The sequence below is a fragment of the Quercus lobata genome, chromosome 10 (assembly GCF_001633185.2).
Source record: "Quercus lobata isolate SW786 chromosome 10, ValleyOak3.0 Primary Assembly, whole genome shotgun sequence".
Classification (NCBI taxonomy): domain Eukaryota; kingdom Viridiplantae; phylum Streptophyta; class Magnoliopsida; order Fagales; family Fagaceae; genus Quercus; species Quercus lobata.
This window is the reverse complement of record NC_044913.1, coordinates 63738388-63757875: the sequence shown is the minus strand read 5'-3', so window position 1 is coordinate 63757875 and position 19488 is coordinate 63738388. Positions and strand designations below refer to the sequence as shown.

The window sequence follows — 19488 nt, the reverse complement described above, 5'->3', positions numbered from 1 at the left end:
CCCCAACCCTTGCCCCCCACTCCTTACAAGCACTTATACTTGCGGAATGACCATTGCACCAAGGGTATGCAATGGTTCTTTAAGTCATTCATTAATCATTTATTTTAGAAAACATTTTATAAGAAATTGCAAAAAATGTAAAAAATAATAATAATAATAAATAAAAGTTAGTCACCCTTTCAATTTTTCATTAAAAAATTCCTAAAATGGTTTACATATATACCATATATTATCTATTATAAAAGAAGATACATATGCTTTTTTAAAGTCTCTAATGGTTGTGTAAGAGATCTGGGGTTTAATTTCTACTTACACCAAAAACTGATTAGTATCTTGGTCTAATGATAAAGAGCAATCATCAAGAGTAAATGTCATAAGTTGAAACTCTCTCTAAAAAAAATAAAAGATGATACATATGCTTTCTTAATATCACAATAACAATCATTAATTTCTTTTTTTAGAAAAAAAAAATATTAATTTTCCTCTCTCTCTCTCCTTAATTACTATATACCATTATTTGATAAAAGAAATTGCAAAAAAAAAATGATAATTTATATTATTTATTTTGCTTAAACCTTATATATCTATCTATCTACTACCTAACTGTATATTATGACTGTATTTTTATATAATTATTATCGTTAATCTAGGCTCAATTTTAATTATATAGTGTGTGTATATATATATATAATTTATTATAGTGATTATAGTTAATAGATATTTCTCATATAATTAATAAGAAGTATTTTTTATATTTTTATTAATATATAATTACAAAAATTAGTAATAGATATTTATCACAATTGTGTTGGTATATCGAACTATAGATTCTATCAATAAAGAAAATATGATGTTGCTTTTCGCTTTCTCATAAAAAAATAGTTGCTTTTATCTTATGTGGGACTTTGTTTATAGTTATTTTCAATGCAACTAAATTTGAGTAAAAATATCATATCCTAAATTAGTTGTTTTTTATATAAATCTTATAAAATTAAAATATAATATTTTTAAGTCATGATTACAAGTAATTTTAATTTGAGTATAAAATTTTTTTCCTAATTTTATGAAATTTGAACTTGACTTTGAAAATTTTAAATTTAACTTAATATCCATAAAATTTCTTATTTACCTAGTTTTTATAGAATTGGAATTTAAATATTAAATGTTTTAGTTTAAATTTACATTCATAATTTGTCTTACTCTTAAATTATTTTCTACTATTTAGTTTTTTATTTTTTATTTTTTGAGAAGATAACTAAGTTAATTTTGGAAGTATAAAAAATTGGACACAAAAGAAATCTATTCTAATTTTATTTATATTAATAATTATTCTAAAATATTTAAAACATGATATTAAACGTATTTATCTCATTCAAACCAAAAAAAGAATTCATTAGTAATGTTTTGACATAAATGTAAAATTGGTGAGATGGAAATGAAAAGAATTCTAAAAAATGAACTATATGGCAAAAACCTTTTACTCTTCCAAATGAGTTTTTTTTTTTTTTTTTAACTTTTTTTTAGAGAGAATTTCAATCTATAGCGTCCACTCCTGATGATAGCTCATTATCATCAAACTAAGACACCAATCAATTTTTGGTATAGGCAAGGATTGAACCCTAGATCTCTTATACAACCATCAGATACATATATATATATATATATATATAGACACACACACACTAGTAGAATGTTTATGTGTTCCATGAATTAATTAAAAATTCTATATTGAAATATATATATATTCTAAAAAAATTATCGAAACTTTATTGGTCCACAAAGATTCTAATAGGGTTTGATCTATATTAAGGCCACCTTTGGTACACTAAATGAAAATTACAATAAGAATGATAATCTTTATTATTGAGAATAGAATGTGTTATATTAAAATAACTAAATTTGTTCATAAGGTTAGTTGTGAGTTGTAACATTAGGATCAAATTAAAGATATATTTTAGGAAATATTTTACTCATACAATTATATTTCCAACCCAAAGATAATAATATTTCCTTAAAAATAATATTTTTAAAATTTGAAAGGGAGATTGGTTATTTTTTATGATTTTTTATTTGCATAATTTTTATATGCATAAGGAAAGTTTTATTATTTGAAAATAAATTAATATTTGAAATTATTACATGTACTCAGGAACAACTATTATAGCCCTATTAGAGTGTCATTTTTTTTTAGAAACATTTTACATAACCAAATTACCACCGAGCACCATTGGTGAGATGATCATTACTTATATGCTTAAATTCGGTTGGAGTAGAATTTTTATCTTGTATTAAAAAATAAATAAAAAATAAAAACCAAACAACTAAATACTTTTTTTTCTTTTGAGAGAATTTCAACCTATGACATCCGCTTCTGATAATAGCTTTTTATAATCAGATCAAGACATCAATCGATTTTGGTGTAGACGGGAGATTAAACCCTAGATCTCTTATTCAACCATCAGAGACTTTACCAATTGAGCTAATTGGAACCCACAATAACCAAATACTTAAATTATAGGAATAACTATTATATTATAGTGTCCATTACAGTCTACCAAACATATCTTTAACTATCAATATGCAAAAATATATTGAGCTGCTTGGAATATAGATGACATAAAACATGTAAAAGTTTATTATATTTAAATAAAAAAAAATTATCACATATGATTAAAGTAGTTAAAAATAATTTTAAATTTTATTTTGAAATTCCTAAAATTTTTGAAATAGAATTGTAGTTGGAGTAGAATTTTAAATATCTTAAAAAATTGACTAACTCATATTTACTTAACTTGAGCCATAGTGAGAGTAGAATTCTAATTTCTTGAAACTTTGCTAATAAACTTTTTACCTAATTCCCTAATTAATTATAATTTAAAAATTTTTCCTAAAGAGTATATAATTAACAACTTGGCGCAGTGCGTTATATAATAATGTATGATATATTACAAATTACTATGCAAAAATAATTAATACATGATAAGAATTTATCTATTCCATTAAAACATAAAATTAATTAGTAATAGTTTAACATAAATGGAAGGTTTGGTGAGGTGAAAGGTTAAATAAAGAGAATTTAGTAACAACATTGATGTTTTTTTTTTTAAGACAGAAAAGCGGTAGATGACAACATTGATGTTAAAATTGATGAACCTAGGGTTTTTGCTCAACCAAAAAAAAATTAGCAATTGAGCTTATTAAAACCCATTATGATGAATAATTTATTAATTATTAAAAAAAGATAATAACATAACTCTGATACCATTAATGATAAAAACATGATAATTGTTTGCATTTGTTACTTAAATTAAAATGATATTCATAAAATCATAATAAAGACCTAGTTATCGAAAAAATTATCTCAACAATAAAGAGGAAAAACAAATAATGCTTTAGTCCATACATTTTATGAATTTTAATTGAAATAAAGACACTTTTTTTTTTTTATACAAGATAGAATTTCTACTCTAACATAATCTCAGTGTGTATGTGCGTGAAACTCTCTCCTGGAAACTTGAACCACAGCCCTTGCCCCTCACACCCCACAAACACTTATACTTGTGGAGTGACCACAACACCAAGGGTGCACAGTGGTATTGAAATAAAGATACTTAACTTTTCTATTATAATTCATTTTTGTATTTGTCTATTACCCAAATGATATTTTATCAGAGATAGGTTAAAAATTCAATCTCTTTTGTCAATATTTACCCAATTAACATTTGCAAGAGAAAAAATAGGGACAGGTTGAGAGTGCTAAGAATGAGAAATGCGTGAGAAAAAAATTCTCAGCCAGTTTTGATATCTGTTATTATTAAAATAATTAATTTACATTAGGTACCAAAGAGGAATTTAAGAGCATGAGTACCAATTATGCTTTGATCTAAATCATAAAATAGATCTATTTCAAATGGAAATGACGCTTTACCTTAGAGTTTTGGACTGACCTTACAATAATGGTAATGATGCAATAAAAAAACTCTAATAAAGTAATAAAAAGCAAAAACCAAAAGATCTCTTGAAAATTTTGTAGGGTCAATGGGTCATCCGGTTTTAATGATCCCAAAATCATATTTTCCATTTTAATGCATTGATCAATTTTAGTTCGGATCAAGTAGAAAAAAGTCAGCCAAGAAAATTAATTTCCATGAACTACTGCAGCAAAATTCTTCTTCATCAAATATGCAAAAGAACCTGATCCTCAACGTGGGTAAAAAGCTTAGCTTGGTATGGTTTTTTTTTTTTTTTTTTTTTGAAAATTTGAATTTTTAAAATTTTCAAATATGCAATGATCAGCTATAGCAGGGTTATTATGTCCTCATAGACCAAGGTAACGTAATTTTTCAAATTATATGGTCAATAGTTATAGATCTAGAATGATAAATGATTAAACAGTGGCCCATGCAAACGAAGAAATACAAACTGATAAGGTAACTCTTTATTATCAGAAACGATAGCTGAGTATTGCCCATTAGCAGTTGGTCATACCCTTACAAATAGTAGCTATACAAGTAGTCCATCAACAGAGTACGAAGATGCATCTGATTTCAACAAAGAAAAAAAAAATCTATTTTGGAAATTTGAACAATTATTTTAAATGCATATATTAATGCTAAATTGCCAATAACCAAGACAACAGATACACATAGAAAAAGTATGATTTTTTTTTTTTAAGTGATCCGTGCTCTGATAATGCATATATATCACTTTATTTGCCATTATATATAGATTCAATCCAACTTATAGTTATTTGCTTTTTTTTACAACAAAAAAAAATTACAGCAAGCAAACGAGCCCAAGTTAACAACATCCGGACCGCTGCAAATTAAAATGTTACATATTTTTCTCAATACAATAGTTGCAATTTGTATCTCATACTTCAGTTGGTCTACGTAATTTCTACCTCAACAATTTCATTTGAGGTACTTGGAGTAGCAATTTCAAATTGACTCAATATCTTAGTGTCATTTGTGATGCCATGTCTCTCCCCCAAAATACTAATTTTAGTGTATAATTCAAGCATTGTAGGCCTTCGACCAGGAAAAGGGTTCAGGCACATACATGCAATTCTAAGTAACTGAAAGATTTCACCATCAAACCCTCGGCCAATCAAATATTTATCAATGACACTGTAGAGATTAGAAGAACTAGTCAAAAGATGAGTAATCCAATCAAGCAAACTCCCATTCGAACTTTTCGAATAATTATTGATTTCAATGGGTTCCTTTCCTATAATTAGCTCAAGTAGTAAAATTCCAAAGTCATACACATCCTTTTTAACAAAACCCAACTCCCAAACTCCACTGTCTACAAAAGAGCTATTGCTTGAGTCAATGTCAATAGAATCCAAGAACAATGCCCCTTCAGAACTTGATATTTTTGCCCCTCCAAAATTTGATATCTTGGGCTCAAAATTCTTATCTAGTAAGATAGATGTAGAACTCAAGTTAAGATGGACTACACGAAAATCGCACTTATGGTGAAGCCATGCTAGGCCTCTTGCTATCCCAGTTGCAATTTTAATCCTCAAATGCCACTCCAAGATCTTATCATTGCCCTCCATTACATGTAGCCAATCATAAAGGTTACCATTCAATATATATTTGTACACCAAAAGCTTTTCCTTCCTTTCTTTGCAGTACCCCAAGAGGGGAACTAGGTTATTGTGTCTCAATCTACCAAGAGCAAATAGCTCAGATACAAATTGCTTTTCAAAAGATGGAGATTCATAGAACCTCTTAACTGCAAGTGGCCAACCATTTGGAAGCACTGCCTTGTACATTATCCCAATCTTTCCCAACCCAATGAAATTATGTGTGTTGAAGTTGCCAGTTGCCTCTCTAAGTTCTGTAAAGCTCATTCTAGTAATCATTCCCTCCAATTGAGAAATCTGTGAATCAATCATCATTTTTGCATGCTGCGTTAGTCTTGAACGGAAAATAAATCAGAATTTAACACACGGTTGTTTGTTTTAAGTGGTAGAGAATTTGTTGAACGAAAGGGCTATTTGGCTATATTAGTATTACAACTTTTTACATTTGCTAAAGCACTGCTGAGTTGGAGATAGACACTAGCTAAAATCCACTATAGAATTGTCAACGTGAGACTAAATACATGGCAGTGACATAAGTGAGAGAATATTTGGCTAGGTACTTGTTTTGATAGAAGTCTTGTCTTGTGGAGTCATTATGAAAACATTTGCATATTATGTGAAAGCCATAGTGCTATTTATCTAACAAATAATCAAGAACATTGATTTTTGCTTCCTCTTTGTTCATGAAATTATTCATGAGAGAGATATTTTGCTTTAGAAAATTTGGCCTATAGATAATCCAGTAGACATTATGACTAAGTTCCCTCATATTAGAGGTGTTAGGTTTATGTAGACATGATGACTAAGTTCCCTCATATTACAGGTGTTAGATTTATGTGTATAAGCTCAAAATGTCGCCGCACACCCTTGGTGTGATAGTTACTCCACAAGTATAAGTGCTTGTGAATAGTGTAGGATAAGGGTCGGAATTCAAGTCTCTAGAAGGGAGCTTCACACACATATACACTTAGATTAGGCTAGAGTAGAATTCTATCTTGTATAAAGAAAATAAAAATAAAATAAAATAAAATAAAAAACCCCCTACCTCTCTCTTCCTATATAAAATCTACTTAGGGTTTATTGTAATTGAGTGAATTGAAATTATAGTGAAGATATGGCTGTCTAGAATTTGTACTATACTCTCATTTAATAAAAATATAACACTTAATAAAAATTTCCTCTATGGACGTAAGCGGTTAAGTTGAACTACGTAATTCTCATATTTTTTGTGTACTTTATTTTGTACTTCCTCTTCACTATAATCTTAATTCATCCCGTCACAATGAACCGTTTATTCCTACAGTCTTTGTACAAATTCAAGTTTTTGACCAGTCTTTGCGTTTGAGTTTGCCCTTAATATGATTTTGGACGGAGGTGATAGAGAAGTGTCGTTTGTGTGACTTGACTCGATGGTCAAGGTGGAGATTCTTTAGTCAGTGGTGTGAATTGTCACATGCTTATTCTTTTTGACTTTGTCTTAAATTCTTTCTCCCAAAAAAGGAAAAAGGAAACGGACGGTGTCTTAAATTGGGTTAATATTTTACGTGTGTAGCACAATATTTCATCCCACAAAGGATAGGCACCATGCCGACTTTGAAATTTTATATATACTAGGAGCCTATTTGGTTGGAAATTTTTAGTACTGTTGTTCAATTTTTAGTGTTGTGGAAATTCGTGTTTAAGTGTTATAGAAATATATGATAGAAGTGTTATTGTTGTTTAAATATTGAAAACTGTTATTTAAACACTAATACCAAACAGCTCCTAAGTTTCTTTATATTTTGATTTATGATGTGCCCTAATTAGACTAAAGCAAACTAAAATTACTTTTTTTTTTTTTTTTTTATGTCACAGGTTGAAACTCTATGAAAAGAACGTTAAGGTTTTAGGAAAGTACATCTATATTACCCTTGTAATCTCCATATTTTTAGTGAAATTTTATCTTTCTCTCCCCCTAGCTTATATGTAAGCCTAATAACAAAACACATAAATTAATTAGTATTTTCTTCTGTGCTTGTGCCTAATGTTCTTTCAAATTTCTTCATTTATATTATTTTTTTGTAAAATATTTTTAAATCTCATTATATATTTCTCAATTAATCTTATATGAATTTCATGCAACAATATAATTTGCCTATAAAATACCTAAAATCTAAATAAATAAATGAATCAAACACATGGCTTTTTGAGATTAGTGGAGATCGAGTATAAAATGGAACACTGGTAATGAGATAAAGGACATCAATTTTGCGCAGCCATCCATGTGTGTGCACTATGTCTATCATATATTAATGTCAAAACATAAGTAGTGGCAGCTCCACATGCAAGCTAGGGTCACAAGACCACCTGACTTGCCAAAAAAAAAAATATATATATATATATATATATACACTTTTTAAAAAACTTATTTGCTAAACTAACTTATTGTAACTACTATAGTAAAAATGTTAAACACCCTAACTTGACAATTACAAAAATTTGGGTTCAACCAAAATAAAATTGATGCTACATTTACAACAGTTTCATAATAATTTCAAAAAAAAAAAAACTCAATGTGATAAGTTGTTTCTGATTCTAATTTGAGTCTTATACTGATATTATTTTTTACCTACCAATAAACAGCTTTTTACATAAAAGTTATTGTAGAAATATTGTGGATGTAGCATTACTCTAAAATTAATTTTTCCTTTCAAACATAATCCTTAATCCCTTTCTCTAAATTTAAAAAAAAAATCTTAAATAACAACAATAAATATTAGCCCAAATAATAACAAACATAAACCAAACAAAAACAAGACAAGACCAAGTTTTTTAAAAAATATAATATTAAAAAAAAAAGATAAAAATCGCCAATCATTTAAATTTTTAGCTTGTTCAACTTATTTAATAAAAATAATCTCTAATTTTTTTTCTTTTTTTTTCTTAAAAAATGGTACCAAGAAAAATATTATAGTTGTGCATTTTTTTTTATGATGATGATAATTATATTCTTATTGGCTTTATAATGCAACAATTTTACTTTCATCAACGACTCAATTTCAAATTTTAGCAAATATTTAATTTATTACTTTATTAAATCTTATATAATTTAAATTTATTAACGACCATCTTAAAAAAGATTCCTATAGCCGCTACTGAACTAAGAAATAAGAATAATGAAGATATAAGGAAAGTTTTTTGATAAAGGAGACGAAGAAATGATTCTTCGATATTAAATAAATATATAAAAAATAATAATAAAAAAAGAGGCCTGAGAGATTACCTTCAGGTTCTTGCTTCTTTCGGTTGTTGCAGAGCCTTGGCTTCCATCAATTGCTTCTTTCATTCTTTTGTTGTTCTTGGTTGTCGCATTCAGTAAAGGCACCCAGGGAGTATAAAGAAATATAACCACCACTACCGACACCGTAGAGAAAACCCAGCCTACCAAAAATCATTGTTTGAAGAAAACATGAAACTTCGCAGGAGCAGCCATGCATGTGTCCAATGGAGCCCACAAAGTCCCGGATTGTTTGCATAGCTTTCTGCAGGAAAGGTGATATTGTAAAACATAGGCACCGGCCCTGACAACCGATTGTTAGCAACACTGAAGTTTTTTATCCTATGTAGCTGGTTGTTTTCAAGTCGAAGGACATTCAAATAAGTGCAATTCACTATGCTCTTCGGGATTTCACCCGAAAAATTGTTGGAGGAGAGGTCGAGGACTGTCAGAAACCCGAGCCAGGATATCTCAGATGGTATGGTGCCTGTAAGGTCGTTCCCTGAGAGGTTAAGATGTGCCAAACTGCAGTAATTATTGGTTCGAGGGAACTGGCCCTTGAGCCTCATGTTCCCGAGGTCGATACCAATAATCCTGTTTTCATCAAGATTCCAGCAAGTGACCCCAACAAAGTTACAGATGAAACCTCTCGTGGTGTTGCCGAAGTTCCATGAATGTTTGAATTTGTTGTAAGGGTCTTCTAGTGACTCTTTGAAGGACCTCAAGCAGCTGATATCATAATGTTCGAAACCATTGCTTATTTCAACAATGTTCAGAAATGACAAAGCAAATATGTGAAGTAGAGCTATGACGAGACTAGTATTATGAGCCATTTGCTTGCGAGTGTTTATCAAGAAAGCTCAGAGGTAGTAAAGCCATATATATACCCAGTGAAAAAGGGAAAAATGGAAACACAGTCAATTTCAGGAAATTTCAAATTGGAAAATAGATCATTTTGATATTAGCTTCAAAGAACATGTAAGACAAATCTGTTAGGAAGACATGGCCTACATTGAACCAAGTCTATACCATCAAGAATAGATAAGTAAAATGATTTTTTTGATTACCGTGTACTAATAAAGTGGTTGATGAGTCTAATTTTCCAAGTCATGCGCTTTGAAGAACTCTGGCCAGAGCATGAAAAACGAAGTCAGTAAACAAAGGTGTCAAATCAAACATTAATTAATGTATACAAATGAAACTTCTATAAGCTTGTCCAATAATTTCAAGGGCGCATCGAGGACAGAGAAAGGGCTCATGTAACTTCGGTGGAGGAAGTCTCCAGCAATTTTTTCTTTTTTTCTTTTCGTCACTCTTCATCTTTTTATAAAGTCCGGTTCTATTTTTCAACGGTCTTAAAGTATACCGTTTTTGTTATGTATTTTGGGTTTAACTTCCTTCTAGTATTTTTTTTAAATAGATTTTTTTTTTTAATGAGAAACTGTCACATCATTAAATAACTAAATAAAAAGTAGAGATTAAAATCTACCATCACTTGCCATTATGTATTTAAAACAAAAAGAGACCTCTAATTAAAAAGAAGTACTAGAGGTAAGTCAAACTCATACATTTCAAGTAGGATGCCAACTTTAACAAATCCAACGTTAGATTACATTATCTTCATATATTCTTTATACTTGCAAAATTTCAAAATGATGGAATATTAATAGTCATGTCATCAATCATTTATTTAAATTCAAGTTTTTGTAAATTAAAATAATGCATAAAAAAATGTGTTTATGGATGAAATGATAAACAACATCCGATTAGTATGAAAATTAGCATGCATGTTAAGATAATATAAAACATGTAATTTAATGGTAAGATTTCCAAAATACGAATTTAGTAACAAGTTATTAGGTGGTATAACATTGTTTAGAGTTATATTAGAAGTAACTTGAACTCAACTCTCTCTCTCTCTCTCTCTCTCTCTCTCTCTCTATATATATATATATATAAAGCCAAAGTTGAGAAAATTCAATTATTTTCAGAATTAGATTCTAATAGTTTAATTTTGCACCATATGTCATATACTTGTATCTAAGTTATTTTTATAAAAAAATTAGTTCTAGGTGAGTTAATGTTGTGCCAAAAAAAAAAAGTTTCTAATATAAATAAACCATCAAAGACCCAATAAAAAAAATAAAAAAAGTGAAAAGTCATGTGTATATATATTAAAAAAAAAAAACAAAACAAAACAAAACAAAAAAAGAAGAAGAGAAAGTAAAACTCATGCATATATTTCTGGCTTAAAAAATGTGTAACTCTTACAATAGGTATAATTTGAACCTATATATATATATATATATAAATATATATATATATATGTAATTATCATTGTTTTTAATTGTACCATGCATATGCATGGGTTATACGCTAATTAATATAACATATAGAGAATTAGAGACATGCTTAAACCCAAAAGACATAAGCCTAATATGTATGAGCTTAATTATATTAATTATATTAAACACTATTTTTTTTTTCATCATTATTCAATGCGGGATTTCATTTCACACGTGTACACCCTATAATCTCCTCTTCACATATGAGTCTCTACAACTCTATGTGATCGTTTTTGTAGGGTTTATGGGCCTTGCCTTGTGCAATATACCATCTCTACTCCATTTGCAAAAGGGACCTCAATAACCTTAACCTTATCATCTTTGTTGCACATCACCATGATCTCTAATACCATTTGTTGGGGAGATAAACACCATTAGGATATTGCTTAAGTAGTTGATATAACATATAGAGATACACTTAACCGAAAAGACCTAATAAGCCTAATGGGTATGAGATTAACTATAACATATTAACCACTCAATCTTCTTATCATTACACCCAAAAATAATTTATGCACATTGTGTGTGTACTTATAATAAGGTGTGTAGACTAATTTTTACTCAAAATTTTATAGTTAGTGTAGTTAGGTTCATTGGGCTTTTGCCCTATTTATGTTTACTTGTACTGCCCATAGTTGTAAAGACACTCTTATATTAACTTGTAGTACACTTATGTGTCACCTGTATAAAAGGTACCTCTATACAATTTATTCTTGAGAAATACAATACAAATATTTAGTATTTCTAGAATATTTGTATAAGTGTTTTTATAATAGAAAAGTGATCATATTTTAGCCATCAAATCTAAAATTTAAAGATATCAGGCCATGCAATGTTGTGTTAAAATTCTTAGTTGCTATAGTAACCTTGTAAATTTACACTAGCACTACTCATTTTGCATTCAGAATTTTCGAATTTTCGAATTTTTTACGTATTCTAAGAATGAAGGAAAAGAGTGGATGATGGTTGGTGCGTGTGTGAATTAAGAGAAACAATTAAAAAATATCAAGAAAAATTAATATTGTAAGGACACAATTTTTAACGACCCAAGAATGACGTTGGGCTCGTATGTAAAAGGCCCGAACAATATAATTCATAGAGAGTGGGATAGAAAGGCTGGACCTTGGTCGTTAGACGGTGGTTTAGTCCTGGTTTTCATGGAAGTTCATACGAAGGTAGGTTTGGCCTGTATAGATAAGCCTTACATCATATGCTCAACCACCAACTAGCTCCTCGGCGTGCATCCGAGGAGCATCGCATTCTCACCATTCTTCCCCCTTTAGGTGTAGGATCCTCCCCCTTTTTTGACAGCTCTCTTTCCCAAATACAAGTATTCCACTGTATTTGTAGATCGAGCAATGTACTCTTGAACTCATCTATGGTTAATCTAGGATTAGTTAAAGTCTTATCTAATATAAAAATCCTACATTGGATTCAGTGTAACATAAGTTCTTAATATCAATATGTAGCAGTCAAAGATTTTTACATTGTAGTCATAGATCATCAGGCCGAACTACATAAATTATTGCGTGCTCTCTCTTTTTTATTTTTTTATTTTATTTTTTTTCAACATTTACTTAATTTATCAAATTTAATAAATACATTTTTTGTTGTACACATATTAGATTGTTAAGTACTTAATTGACCTTTTAAATTGTTTTATAGTGTGTGTATATATATATATATTTAAAAAATACTTCTTCATCGTACCCCCAAAAGACAAACTTAATTAATGTATATTATCAATAAAACAGAGATGACCAAGCAGTTGATATCACTCTCGTAGCTATTGCTTATTTCAATAATGTCAAGAAATGACCAAGCAATTATGTGGAGTAAAGCTACATGACGAGTCTGGTACTACGAGCCAGTTGCTTGCGGGTGTCTATCAAGAAACTCAGATGTAGAAAGTCATACATGGAGTATGTAACTTGATGATGCACAGGATCGTCAGTAACAGTGAGCGGATGGAATCCTTCGTGGTGCGAGAGAATATGCTCAACGATGATCACCGGTGTGGTGCCTGCCACAACGTCTCCGATGCCAAAGTCATGATAAAAATAATAGTCGATCAAGATGTATATCTATGTGTGTATATTTCGTACCTTTTTACTGATTGTGTGGGAGCTTTATACTTGCAACCTTGGGGGCTAGCCGTTGGGGTGAAAACGCCCCAGGCCCAATAAATGAGACTTTTAGAGTTTCCCAACGGTCTGCTAGGCTGATTTCGTAACCGCTCAAGTATTTGACCATTGAGTGACTCTCTGTCTTCGTCAGTGATGTGGTTTTCTCGTTGTCCTGATGACTTCGTCAAGGATGCTTCTCCGTACTAAATGTTATCTTCGTCTAGGATGTAGCATCGTCATTCCATCATAATAGTTAAAAAGAGAAAGAAACAAAATCATCTTCAGGAAATTTCAAGTTGGAAAACAGATCATTTCCCAATAAATTCTTGAAGAAAGAACATATAACAAAACCGATTTAGAAGACGTGGCCCAAGCATGAATCAAGTCTATACTATCAACAATAGATAATTAATGATATAGTTTTCTGATTACCGTGTGATAATAAAGTGGTTAATACGTTGACTACGAGTCTAGTTTTCAAAGTCATGCACCGTCAACTCTGGTAGAAACTCCGGAGTCCGGAGTATAGAAAAATAAATAAAGCTGTCAATTCAATCATCCTCCAAGGATGGTCTATGAAAGGTCTAAGTTTGCTACTCTTAGAGGTGTTTGGTAACTTAGTTTGAACATACTTTTGAGCATTTTAAATAATATTACACATTTTTTCACTCACACGTATATTAAAAACACCTAAATAACATTACTCAAACTCCTCTACCAAACACCTCTTTATTATCTAATACAATCTTTAACGCCCCTACGGAACTCGACCTTGAGCCTATGTACTCATTGGATGGAAAAATTTTCGTGAGTTTGGTTAATTTATGTCTTTAGGATATACATTAATCATCTATTTTAAGAAAAATTTTATGAAAAATTGAAAAAAAATTGTCAAAACGGTTAATCACTTTTTCATTTTTCTATAAAAAAAAAAATTATAGTCTAAAGGCACACGTTAATAAAACGTCATTTTTATATGTGCCGAGTGAACGAGACGTGTCTCACCTGCACATGAGCACCACTTAATTATGTGACATAATTTTACACCTGTATATTATTGTACTCACAGAGATTAAGGCCCAAATCTAACAAAAAGAGTATGGATTCAAATCTCCGGTCATTGAGTGGAGCCCAACATATATTTGGGAAAATATATGGACCCCAACTCATAAAGTTGTTAACTTTAAATGATATTTTTTTTTATAAGATAAAATGGGATTTATAATATGAAGTATTATAGATCAATGACCTCAAATTCTAAGATCATGTTTTTGCTAGAAATGCGAAGTCCATAGTTGATTATCAGGTTAGGTTAGAAGATGTCCACTTGATGTCATATCCTTTTTGATCAAAAAGAGGGAAAATATGGGTTGACCCTGAAAAATTAATCTTAATATTAAAAAAAAAAAAAGTGATTTTTATCATTTTAGGTGAAAGTTTGACTTAGTTTAGTGTCGGTTAACTTGGTTAAAGATTGGTCAACAGGGGCATTTTAGTCATTGTAACCTTAAACATAAAAAATTGGGTAATTTGACTTCCAATTAGGATAAATTCCCACTTTTAAACATTCTCATGATACCATTAATGATAATTAAGTTTTATAAAATTAAAATAAAATTATTCATATATGTGTATGTAGAGTTACAATATTATTCTTAGTCATAAGTTGTTTGAATCGGTTACTAAAATTAATTTAGATATTCATAAAATCACAATGAAGACCTAATTATCGAAAAAAATATCTCAACAATAAAGAGGAAAAACAAATAATGTTTTAGTCCATATATTTTATGGATTTTAATTGAAATAAAGATACTTAGGTATTCTATTATAGTTTATTTGTATATTTGTCTATTACCTAAATGATTGTTGAACAAAGACAGGTTAAAAATTCAAATCCTTTTATCAATTTTTACCCAATTAACATTTGCAAAAGAAACCACAAGGACAAATTGAGAGTGTGAAGAATGAGAAATGCATGAGAAAAATAATCTCAGCCAGTTTTAATATCTGTTATTATTAAAATAATTAATTTACATTAGGTAATCAAAGATGAATTTAAGAGCATGAGCACCAACTATGCTTTGATCTAAATCATAAATAGATTCATTTCAAACAAAGATGATGTTTTTCCTTTATTTAGAGAGTTTAGGGCTGACCTTGCAAGTTGCAATAATGGTAATGATGCATTAAAAAACTCTAATTAAGAAAACAAAAAGATCTCTTGAAAATTTTGTAGGGATCCGGTTTTAATGATCCCAAAATCATATTTGCTAATTTAATCCATTGATCAATTAAGTTGAGATCAACCAGACAAAAGTCAGCCAAGAAAATTAGTTTCCATTAATTAGTACAGTAGCATACTTTTTAATCAAATAAGACCTGATCATCAACATGGGTACAAAGCTTGGTATGGTTTAACAATTAGAATTTTTAAACTTTTTTCCTTCCCTGCAGCAATGATCAACAACAAATTGATAGGGTAACTCTTTATTATTAAAAACGATGGCTGAGTATTGCCCATAAGCAGTTGATCATACTCTTACAAATAGTAGCTACACAAGTAGTCCACCAACAGATCTAGAATATGAAGATGCATCTGATTTCAAAAAAAAAAAAAAAAACTATTAGAGATATATTAGCCCATAAGCATAGGCCCAAGCCTAATTTTACTTTGTGTGTAAGTTAAGTCTCCTACTTGTACTAGAAGTCTATTAGTTTAGGGTTTAGTCTGCTATATATACTCATGTTATGGTTCATTGTAACACAAGTTTTGTACTACATTCTTATATAATAAAGATATAGCCCTTAAGGGTTTTTTCCGTGGACGTAGGCCGTAAGGCTGAATCACGTAAGTCTTCTGGGAAATTTGAACAATTATTCTAAATGCGTAAATGCCAAATTGAAAAAGTATGATTTTTTTTTTAAAGTGATCCGTGCTTCGATGCATATATATATGACTTTATTTACCATTATATATAGATTCAATACAACTTTGTTATTTCCCTTTTTATAACAAAAAAATATTCCAGCAAGTAAGCGTACTTTAACAACGTCCAGAGATAGCAGCAAATATCTTACATAATTTTCTCAATTCAATAATTTCTACCTCAACAATTTGATGCAAGGTAATTGGCGTAGCAATTTCAGATTTCCTCAATGTCTCAGTGTAATTCAAGCATTGTTGGCCTTTGACCAGCAGAGGAGTTAAGACATGTACATGCAATTCTAAGGAACTGAAAGATTTTGCCCTCAAACCCTCATGGTCCTGAAAGATTTTACAGTGTATTATTGTACTTACTAAGAATAAGGTCCAAATCTAACAAAAAGAGTATAGACTCAAATCTCCGGTCATTGAGTGGAGCCCAACATATATTTGGGAAAATATATGGACCCCAACACATAAAGTTGTTAACTTTAAATGGGATTTTTTTTTTTATAAGATAAATGGGATTTATAGTATGAAGTATTATAGATCAATGACCTTAAATTCTAAGATCATGTTTTTGCTAGAAAAGCCAGGTCCATAGTTGATTATCAAGTTAGGTTAGAAGATGTCCACTTGATGTCATATCTTTTTTGATCAAAAAGAGGGAAAATATGGGTTGACCCTGAAAAATTAATCTTAATATAAAATAAATAAATAAAAAGTGAATTTCATCATTTTAGGTGAAAGTTGGACTTTGTTTGATTGTTGGTTAACTTGGTTAAAGATTGGTCAACAGGGGCATTTTAGTCATTTTAACCTTAAACATAAAAAAATTGGGTAATTTGACTTCCAATTAGGATAAATTCCCACTTTTAAACATTCTCATGATACCATTAATGATAATTAAGTTTTATAAAATTAAAATAAAATTATTCATATACATGTATGTAGAGTTACAATATTATTCTTAGTCAAAAGTTGTTTGAATCGATTACTAAAATTAATTAGATATTCATAAAATCACAATGAAGACCTAATTATCAAAAAAATTATCTCAACAATAAAGAGGAAAAACAAATAATGTTTTAGTCCATATATTTTATGGATTTTAATTGAAATAAAGATACTTAGGTTTTCTATTATAGTTTATTTGTATATTTGTCTATTACCTAAATGATTGTTGAACAAAGATAGGTTAAAAATTCAAATCCTTTTATCAATTTTTAAAATGCGGCTATAGCTCCTAAAAACGTGGCTATAGGATGATTTGGCCTATAGCCGCGTTTGTTTTAGCCGCGTTTGAAAAACGCGGCTATAGCCCTTTGTTTTTTTTTTTTTTTTTGGGAATCTTGCCACTTGAAGGCAAACATAATGAAGCACAAGCAGGCAGAATAACACTCAGAGATAGAAAAAGGCAAACTCATGCCAAAACTTAGATTGGTAAAATGCAAGTTACTTGAAAAAGTAAAAAAAAAAACGTACAATTTTGGCTGCTGCTTCCTCATTAACAGGTTTCCCATCTTTATGTGTGTGGGTTAATATATAAACCTCATCCCTAGTTGGCTCCTCCCCATTTGGCCTCTTCTCCCTCTGCCCTCACATAGAGAACAAGTTAAGAGTACATTATGGATGAATGTAAAAAAATATGGACCACACAGAGGCAACAAAAATTTACAAAAATATAAGTTACCTCCTCCTCACGTAACCTCACATAGCTCTTACTCCCTAAAGTATGCACATCCTCCATCTTTGCGCGGCAAGCCTTATTTATAGCAGTTCACACCTACAAAGTTTGATCTATAAATTATCACATTTCCAAATTTCATCTGGAAAGTAGAGTAAAAGATTAATTGAATGTTTAACTCATGTCTCAAAATGTGAATGTCAGTCTTGGGCCAAGCATTCAGACCGCCAAAAAAAAAATCCCTTTGGCCAGCATGTAGAATATACCTGTTCCCTTTCAGAGTTCCAGTGGGATATGAGGATTGGCCATTGATGCAGAAGGACCCTCAGTTGCTCATGTTTAGCCTTTACTATGGAACTTAAAGCTCCTCCATTTTGTTGCAAGAGACTTCATGACCCAACTTTTTCCCTTTGGATCAATGTTGAAACTTGACTATAGCATAAAAGGAAAGCATTCAATTACATAACACAGCAAAATGAACTTACATATGCCTGAGCTATCTTATAAGTTGGATACTCTTTTTGAGATGGTTTTGGACTAATGCTTATTGGTGAAACTTAGGTACATTTCCTTCTGAAAACCTAAGGAACTATATGTAAGTTTCATTTACTTAAAAAAGAAAAACTTTATAGTATTACCTGGAAGATCTGCCACATATCCTCTTTGGCTGCATCCGGTACAGCCCTCCAGCTGACATAAGTAAGGGGTGCAATGTAGCCATTCTGTGCTATGGTACCCATGAAACTGCTGAGCTTGGCAGCCTCACGGCCAATGGGCTGCCCAAATCTGTTGATTGAAACATCTATTCGCTCACCATCAGATTCAGACAAGTCCCACAAGAAGCGGCATCATGAAGGGCCTCGACACCTCTTTTGCACACTGACTTGCATGGTTGGTTGTTGTGGCATTCTGGGGCCTCCTGAATCTGCTGCTGTGGACCAGGATTGTTGATCACAGGACCTGATGGACAACCTGACTTATAATTACTGCACCCCATGACAGAGTTTGTAGGTGAGTGATTGTCCTACATAAAATAGTAGGGAAATGTCAATATTAGCTACAAAATTAACTCCTATATAATGAGAACCAGGTCCTCATTGTTACATATATTCAAGTCTGTCTTAAATCCTGGTTGTATAAACTAGCAGACATTTTAAGTAACATAACCAAGTGGAAATGAAAATAAGATACTTATAATGCTGTTTGGAAAATTCTAATTAGATGCTTCATAGATCAACTTGTTCCTTGGACAGATAGATAAGCAGATAAATCTAAAATAGTACTAAAATAAGAAACTATAATGAATAAGTTAATACAACATAAATATTAGTGTGTTAAATACTAAACAGATAGCAAGTTAAAGGATTTATCATCTAGCATACCTGCAGTGTCAGCCTGAGGATGGGAGGGCTGGGCTTGGCTAGTTGTCTGCTGCGGCTGCAGTAAATGATATGACTGGTTGAAACTTAGTATGGGCTGCTGTGGCTTAGGCTGGCTGTGTTTGTTGATCATCGGACCTACTGGACGATTCAGCATGTAATTTTTTCTCCTCAAG

General features: G+C 30.5%; 1 protein-coding gene and 1 pseudogene across 1 annotated transcript; both read right to left on the bottom strand.

The window, feature by feature from the left end:
* Positions 1 to 4888: 4888 nt before the first annotated feature.
* On the bottom strand, positions 4889 to 5908 carry LOC115965209 (probably inactive leucine-rich repeat receptor-like protein kinase At5g48380). Its single transcript, XM_031084385.1, has one exon. It carries the CDS (start codon positions 5906 to 5908, stop codon positions 4889 to 4891), a length of 1020 nt encoding a protein of 339 aa, XP_030940245.1.
* Positions 5909 to 9023: 3115 nt separating this feature from the next.
* LOC115965208 lies at positions 9024 to 9682 on the bottom strand (annotated as a pseudogene).
* Between the last annotated feature and the right edge of the window lie 9806 nt (positions 9683 to 19488).

Coding starts and splice junctions, on each gene's coding strand:
- LOC115965209 (XM_031084385.1), bottom strand. CDS start 5,908: ATGATGATTGATTCACAGATTTCTCAATTGGAGGGAATGATTACTAGA.